This window comes from Trichosurus vulpecula, chromosome 7, assembly GCF_011100635.1.
Source record: "Trichosurus vulpecula isolate mTriVul1 chromosome 7, mTriVul1.pri, whole genome shotgun sequence".
NCBI classification, from domain to species: Eukaryota; Metazoa; Chordata; class Mammalia; order Diprotodontia; family Phalangeridae; genus Trichosurus; species Trichosurus vulpecula.
In genome coordinates this window covers 195,041,545-195,049,652 of record NC_050579.1, presented here as the reverse complement: position 1 = coordinate 195,049,652, position 8,108 = coordinate 195,041,545, and the positions used below count along the sequence as shown (strand labels likewise).

The window sequence follows — 8,108 nt, the reverse complement described above, 5'->3', positions numbered from 1 at the left end:
CCTTACAGGCCCCACCTCCAATCACGTTTTTCCTCCCCTTTCTTAGTGCGCATGCCCACACTTCAAAAAGCACGCCCCTATTCCTTCCGTGCCCCGTCCCCGCCCCCGAATCCCGAGTTACGATAGGCCCGTCTCGCGTGACCGCCCTGTCGGCCTCGCCAATCGGGATGTCGCTTCGGTACCTCCTCCCTACCCCCCATCCCGGCAGCGTGTACTCGGCCCTACCCCCTGACAGCCTGCGGCGGGTGGTACTAGGGGATGGCGGCTGCAGCTGTAGCTTCGACGGCGCGGTGGGTGCGAGTTAGGGCCGGGGTCGTGGAGGCAGCCAGGCTCCGTCGCCAGCTGGGAGGAGCTCGGCTCGGGCGGCTCTTCCTCCTGCCTTCGGTTGCTCGGGATGTGGCCCAGAGGCGGCATGTGGCTCACTTCACCTTTCATCCGGACCCGGAGAACAGGCAGTATGGTGAGCTGGCCGGCCTCGGGTCCTGAGCCGGACTCTCTGGGGGCCGGGGGCTGCCTCCAGCCCTCTTTCGGCTCCTGTCCATTACCAGCGCGTCACCCCTCGGTCCCCTACCCGTGTCTCTCCATCTTCCTCTCCCTCCCTCCCTCCCTCTCTCTCTCTCTCTCTCTCTCTCTCTCTCTCTCTCTCTCTCTCTATCTCTCTCTCTCTCTCCCTCTCTCCCTCCCTCCCTCCTCTTTTCTGTCTGTCTCTGCCTCTCTGCCTCTTTCTTGGCTTTTCGGACTCTCCGTGTCTCTCCTGTCTCTCCTTCCTTCTCTCTGTCACGGTCTGTCTTTCTGTCACTTTCTCTGTCTCTCCCCTTCCCTCGCTCTGTCTCCCTTCTCTTTTTTTAAGGTTTTATTTTATTTAACATTTTAGTTTTCAACATTGATTTCCAGAAGATTTTGAGTTACAGATTTTCTCCCCATTTCTACCTTCCCCCCATTCCAAGATGGCATATATTCTGATTGCCTCATTCCCCAGTCAGCCCTCTCCTCTTTCACCCCACTCCCCACCCCACCTCCTTTCCCCTTACTTTCTTGTAGGGCAGGATAGATTTCTATGCCCCATTCCCTATATAACTTGTTTCCCAGCTGCATGAAAAACAAAACAAAACAACTTTTTTTTTTTGTTAAGCATCTGCTTTTAAAAATTTGAGTTGCAAATTCTCTCCCCTTTTCCCTTCCCACCCACCCTTCCTAAGAAGGCAAGCAATTCAACACAGGTCACACATGTATCATTATGTAAAACACTTCCACAATGCTCATGTTCTGAAAGGCTAACTGTATTTCCTTCCATACTATCCTGTCCCCTTTTATTCAATTTTCTCCCTTGACCCTGTCCCTTTTCAAAGATGTTTGCTTTTGATTACCTTCTCCCCCATCTGCCCTCCCTTCTATCATCCCCTCCTTTTATTTTTAATCCCCTTGCCCTTACTTTCCTGTGGAGTAAGATACCCAATTGAGTGTGTAAGTTATTCCCTCCCCAAATTGAATCCAATGAGAGTAAGACTCACTCATTCCCCCTCATCTGCCCCCTCTTCCCTTCCAACAGAACTGCTTTTTCTTGCCACTTTAAAAAAATTATTTATTTATTTAATATTTTTAGTTTTCAGCTTTGATTTCCACAAGAGTTTGAATTACAGATTTTCTCCCCATTTCTACCCTCCCCTCACTCCAAGATGGCATATATTCTGGTTGCCCTGTTCCCCAGTCAGCCCTCCCTTCTGTCACCCCACTCCCCACCATCCCCTTTTCCCTTACTTTCTTGTAGGGCAAGATAGATTTCTATTCCCATTGCATGTATATCTTATTTCTCACTTGCATGCAAAACCAACTTTTTTTTTTTGAACATCTGCTTTTAAAATTTTGAGTTCCAAATTCTCTCCCCTCATGCCTCTCTACCCACCCTCCCTAGGAAGGCAAGCAATTCAACAAAGGCCACATGTGTATCATTATGCAAAACCCTTCCACAATACTCATGTTGTGAAAGACTAACATATTTTTCTCCTTCCTATCCTATCCCCCTTTATTCACTTTTCTCCCTTGACCCTGTCCCTTTTCGAAAGTGTTTGCTTATGATTACCTCCTCCCCCTATCTGCTCTCCCTTCTGTCATCCCTCTTTTTTATCTCCTTCCTCCTTCTTTCCTGTGGGGTAAGATATCCAATTGAGTGTCTATGTTATTTCTTCCTCAGGTCAAATACGGTGAGAGCAAGATTCACTCATTCCCCCTCACCTGCCTCCTCTTCCCTTCCAACGGAACTGCTTTTTCTTGCCACTTTTATGTGAGATAATTTACCCCATTCTATCTCTTCCTTTCTCCCTCTCTCAATATATTCCTCTCTCATCCTTTAATTTGATTTTATTTTTTTAGATATCATCCCTTCATATTCACCTCACCCTGTGCCCTCTGGGTTTGTGTATATGTGAATTATACACATCATCTTTCCGTGTAGGAATGTAAACAGAAGAGTTCAACTGTAGTAAGTCCCTTGTGATTTCTCTTTCTTGTTTACCTTTTCATGCTTCTCTTGATTCTTGTGTTTGAAAGTCAAACTTTCTATTCAGCTCTGGTCTTTTCACTGAGAAAGCTTGAAAGTCCTCTATTTTATTGAAAGTGTATATTTTGCCTTGGAGTGTGATACTCAGTTTTGCTGGGTAGGTGATTCTTGGTTTTAATTGTAGCTCCATTGACCTCCGGAATATCATATTCCAAGTCCTTTGATCCCTTAATGTAGAAGCTGCTAGATCTTGTGTTATCCTCATTGTGTTTCCACAATACTCAAATTGTTATTTTCTGGCTGCTTGCATCATTTTCTCCTTGATCTGGGAGCTCTGGAATTTGGCGACAATATTCCTAAGAGTTTTCTTTTTGGCATCTTTTCAGGAGGCACTCCGTGGATTCTTTCAATTTCTATTTTACCCTCTGGCTCTAGAATATCAGGGCAGTTCTCCTTGATAGTTTCTTGAAAGATGATGTCTGGGCTCTTTTTTTGATCATGGCTTTCAGGTAGTCCAATAATTTTTAAATTATCTCTCCTGGATCTTTTTTCCAGTTCAGTGTTTTTTCCAATGAGATATTTCACATTGTCTTCCATTTTTTCATTGCTTCGGTTCTGTTTTATAATATCTTGATTTCTCCTAAAGTCACTAGCTTCCACTTGCTCCAATCTAGTTTTTAAGGTAGTATTTTCTTCAGTGGTCTTTTGGACCTCCTTTTCCATTTGGCTAATTCTGCCTCTCAAGGCATTCTTCTCCTCATTGACTTTTTGGAGCTCTTTTGCCATTTGAGTTAGTCTATTTTTTAAGGTGTTATTTTCTTCAGTATTTTTTTGGGGTCTCCTTTAGCAAGTCATTGACTTGTTTTTCATGGTTTTCTCGCATCACTCTTATTTCTCTTCCCAATTTTTCCTCTACTTCTCTAACTTGCTTTTCCAAATCCTTTTTCAGCTCTTCCATGGCCTGAGACCAGTTCATGTTTTTCTTGGAGGCTTTTGATGTAGGCTCTTTGACTTTGTTGACTTCTTCTGGCTGCATATTTTGGTCTTCTTTGTCCCCAAAGAAAGATTCCAAAGTCTGAGACTGAATCTGAGTCTGTTTTTGCTGCCTGGCCATGTTCCCAGCCAACTACTTGACCCTTGAGCTTTTCATTGGGGTATGACTGCCTGTAGAGTAGAGAGTACTTTGTTCCAAGCTTGAGGAGATGCGCTGTCGTTTTCAGAGCTATTTCTACACAGCAAGCTCTGCCACACCAGCACTACTCCTCCCCCAAGAACTGCCAACCCCAGGCCGGACTCAGATCTAAGCTGGCTCTGCACTCCTGCTCAGATCCACCATTTATTTCCTCCCACCAGGTGGGCCTGGGGCCAGAAGCAACTGCAGCTGTAGCTCTGTAAGCAGCCTCAGAGCTGCATCACCTCTATCACCCCTGGGGTGGTGGACAACCACGAACTCCTTTCACTCTGTCCCCGAAATTTTTTCCCACTAATGTTCTCTGTTGTCTTTGGTGTTTGTGGGTTGAGAAGTCTGGTAACTGCCACAGCTCACTGATTCAGGGCACTAAGGCCTGTTCCACCTGGCTCCTTGACAGCTGGACTGTCTCATCTTTTTTTTTTTTTGTTTGTATCCCTAGTACTTAGCACAGTGCTTGACACACTGATGCTTAATAAATGATTTTTCGTTTGTTCAGATTCTTCATAGAATTCTCTTTCTTTTCCTGTATAATAGATATTATTGCATTAACTGCAATTATATTCATGGTGGTCTTTTTTTTTTTTTTGCAAATATTCATCATTAGTCCTGAAGTATTAGGTGGCTTAGTATCTCATGAAATTGTTTCCTGATGACTTTGGATAACAAGAAAATCAACTCTGCTAAACTTTTTTTTTTCTTCTCCAATGAGAACCTGTGAGCCATGCTTCCATTCAGCTACAGGTTCTAGTTTCTTTAATAGTGAGATTAGCAAGACTGATGTGATCATTTCGTTTACAGTATATGTCTTTTTTTTGTCGTCATTGGACAAAGATCCCGTATTTAGACTGGCCACCATTAGCGTTTGTAGCAAGTATTTGGCAACAGTTAAAAGCAGTGTGATTCTTTGTATCTTCTGTCTCCTTATCTACCACGCTGCCATGTTATTGGGAAGAGTAGAAGAGGATTGCTTAGGACTAAAGGCCATTTTACACATTGTTTCATGGGTTGTCATAACATTATACCTCTGTACTTAGCTAACCTAGTCCTCAGAAAGTAGATACAGTCAACTTTCGGATCCATACATGGAATCTTTCCAGCATAGTACAGTTATTCCTTCCACATCTCGGCTTTCCCCATCATGGTTTCGATATATCATGGGTTGGCATAAAAAATTACTGTAAATGGGAATTTTGGGGAATTTCATGGAAGCCACAGATGACATGCAAAGGCCAGTGGACAATACAGAAAATGTTTAGAAACTCAGAAATGCTTAACCCAAATTTTACAATAAGCTACTGTAAATACCCCATAAAAGAAAAAGAAATAAAATTCAGACTTCTCTGGTATGAAAGGAGGGCCAAATTTTTTATGTGGATTTTCCAGATTATGTGGGTACCAAATCCTTAACCCCTGAGATTGTGGAAGGGAAAACTGAAGTCCCTGTTTTAGCTTTCACTTGTTAGTAAAGCCCTCTACTTCATCCTGTGCAAGTTTTTTGCATATTAACCTTGCAAATTTATCTGAAGTGCTAGAAACCTCCTTGGTTTTTTAGTTGTTCTGGATAAGAACAAATTTTTTCCGTATTGAAGAGGTTGGACTCTCTGAGGTCCCTTCCAGCTCTAGATGTGTGAATAACTTCATGAAACAGCATTAATAAGCCCATACGCTGTTGAAAGCACTGGGGATACAAATTCAAATATGAAGGGCAGACATTCCCTGCTCTCAAGGAATTTATATCCTAATAGGGACAGACTCCCTACTTAGGGGAGTATTAACCAGGGAAGGATAAAGTCATAGATAGGGATGGTGAGTGGAACCATGGGCAATCAATATACCTGCCTGTCTCTTCCAGAAACAATAATAATCTTGATTTGATTATAATTCCCAAGTTATAGGTAGAAAGCCTGGAGGAGTTGGTATGCCTGGCATTGGCACATCAGGAAGAAGGCAAAATCAGGTGGCTGGGACTTGCTAGATTTAGAGAGCTGTTACCTATGAGCATGGCCTTGGGGTGGGAGTTCTAGGTCCCGATGAGAGGCTGCAGGGCATGAAGCATGGCAGGAAAATCTGTGATCTTAGATGATCATTCCATCAAAGTCCTCTGTTTTTTCCCCCAAACTGATGAGCCCTGTTGTGTTTAACTTACCTTCTCTTTGAGATTTCCTCCAATTTATTCTGCATATATTCTGCATATTGTTTGCACATTGCATAAACTTTTGCACATTGCAATATGCATGTCTGCATATTGTTTCCACGTAATTGTTTGCACATTGTCTTTGTCATTAAAATGTGACCTCCTTGAGTGCAGGAATCATTTTGTCTGTCTTTGTGTCCCCGGCACTTAGCATAGTGCTTGCAACATAGTAAGTGTTTAATAAGTTCTTATATATGAAGTCAATGACCTGACTTTTATCTGTCTGCTAGGTATTATAATCTGTTTGAGGACCAAGACTATATCTTATTTAAATCTCATTTCTTCCCCCCAGGGCTTTGCACTGGACATTGCATAGAAGGTACTTGATGAATATTTGTTCATAGGATCATAGAGTTAGGGTTGGATGGGACTTCAGATGTCATCAAATCCAACTCTTACCATTTTACAGATGATACAATGAAGCCCAGAGTGTTTAGCTGACTTGTCCTGGTGTCCAGAGTTGGATTTGGGCTAGGTCTTTCTGATTCCCAAGTTCGGTGCTCTTTCTAATACTCCATGCTTGAAGTTAATGAATATGAACAGAAAAAGACCTGATGAGATTCTCTGGGTTGCAGGATAAAGACTGATATATCTAAAAGCTTGCCCTCCGTCTTGTCTGTTATATGCTATTTAGACTGTATATAATGTACATAGCAGAACATTTGAAAAAGCTTCTTCCTGGACAAGAACAGATAAAATTTGACATTACATTTCAATATGAACCAGGGACAAATTTCTACTCCTAAATGTCAAGGAATATCAGAATGTTCATTGTTCGGCCCTCCTTTCCCACACAACCTCCAAAACTTTTTACCTTATTTGTTACAAAGTCTTGAGTCATTAGAAATAGTTGTGAAGCCATTTTTGACGCTTTTGCTTTGTAGATAAAAGCAAATCAGTTCCATTCAATGCATTGATTTAGTTTTAGAAATTTAAGAAAGGCTTAAATGCTTGTTGACTGATCAGCGACACTTAGGGCTAATACAAACACAGTGAAATTCATCATTTGGAAGAGATATTGAAGATGAAGTTTAGAAGGGTCTGAGAAAAGGAGAAACAAAGTTTGGTTTAATACACTTTGATGCTGAATGTCACAAAAAGGATCATATTTGACAGCTAGGATCATGGGCTCAGATTAGGGCTAGAAAGGTCTTCAAAATCATCTAGTTTAACTTTCTCATTTTAGAGATGAGGAAACAGGCCAACACGGATTAAAGTCATAGAGGGAGTAAGTAGTAGAGCTGGGATTTGAATCCAGTTTCTCTGAATCCAAATCCAGTGTCCTTTCCACTACATTCTACTATTAATGTAAGATTCTTCAACTCTCAGGGACATGGCTTAACATGTAAAGTTGTCTGCAAGCCCAAGAACCCACTATTTCCTTTCATATTTGACAGAAGCATTTTCGTTCTTCTCATATTCATCTAACAGGAGCTGTTGATAGTCCTTCATGCTAATTCCACAGGAATGTGGCATTTGTCTTGCATGGGAGTGGGGGGTGCATGCTTTATTGACACTGATTTTTATCTCAAAAGAGTTGCTGGTTGTAGAGAATACTGGGTGAGGAGTGTAGTATCGTTCCTTAATAATAATGGAATTTGTGGTCATGTGTAAAAAATCAGACTTGAATGAACCACCTAAATGTAATATGTACGTTAGTTGGGCCATTTTGGACCCTTTGTGTTGGGGTAGTTTTTTTCTCAAAATTTTTGGCTTGGGCCCCACTAATGGTCTTTTCTGGGAACATCAGAATTTGGCTAATAATGTGTATCTAAACGAACTCTTTGCTTGCATGCAAACACTCAGGTTAAGTAGTATAGGGAAAGCTTTATTTAATCCAATAATTAAATATAAAGGACCCATACCCCAATTTATCATCCATTAAGACCCTTCTGTTGCTTCCTATCTCCTACAGGGACCTATCAAGTTGCTATGATTTATAGTGTCACCCTGGGCTAGAGAAACCCTCTCCGCATTTGGATAAAGTTGCTAAATTATTAAGTACTCTTCCTTTCTGGTGAATCCCTCTCCCCCACAACCCTGTCTTCTTAAGGAGGTGCAGAGTAATGTGCCTCACCGTAGTAGTGAAGAATTAGATTCCAGCTACCCTTTAACATCACGGCTCCTTTCTGATATATTCTCCCTTTTTCCCCTTGGGGGTTGTGCGGGAGTAGTTTATGGGCCTCTATTGCCAAGTGAACTGGACATTTAATACTCTTCTAGTT

General features: G+C 42.0%; 1 protein-coding gene across 2 annotated transcripts in view; it reads left to right on the top strand.

The window, feature by feature from the left end:
• Positions 1 to 210: 210 nt before the first annotated feature.
• Positions 211 to 8,108, top strand: part of BCKDHB (branched chain keto acid dehydrogenase E1 subunit beta) — a 306,385-nt gene continuing 298,487 nt past the window's right edge. For both annotated transcript variants that reach the window (XM_036767654.1, XM_036767655.1), the window contains exon 1: positions 211 to 460. In XM_036767654.1, coding sequence (XP_036623549.1) covers positions 259 to 460 — 202 coding nt within the window. In that variant the 5' untranslated portion in view covers positions 211 to 258. The remainder of the gene's footprint in view (positions 461 to 8,108) is intronic.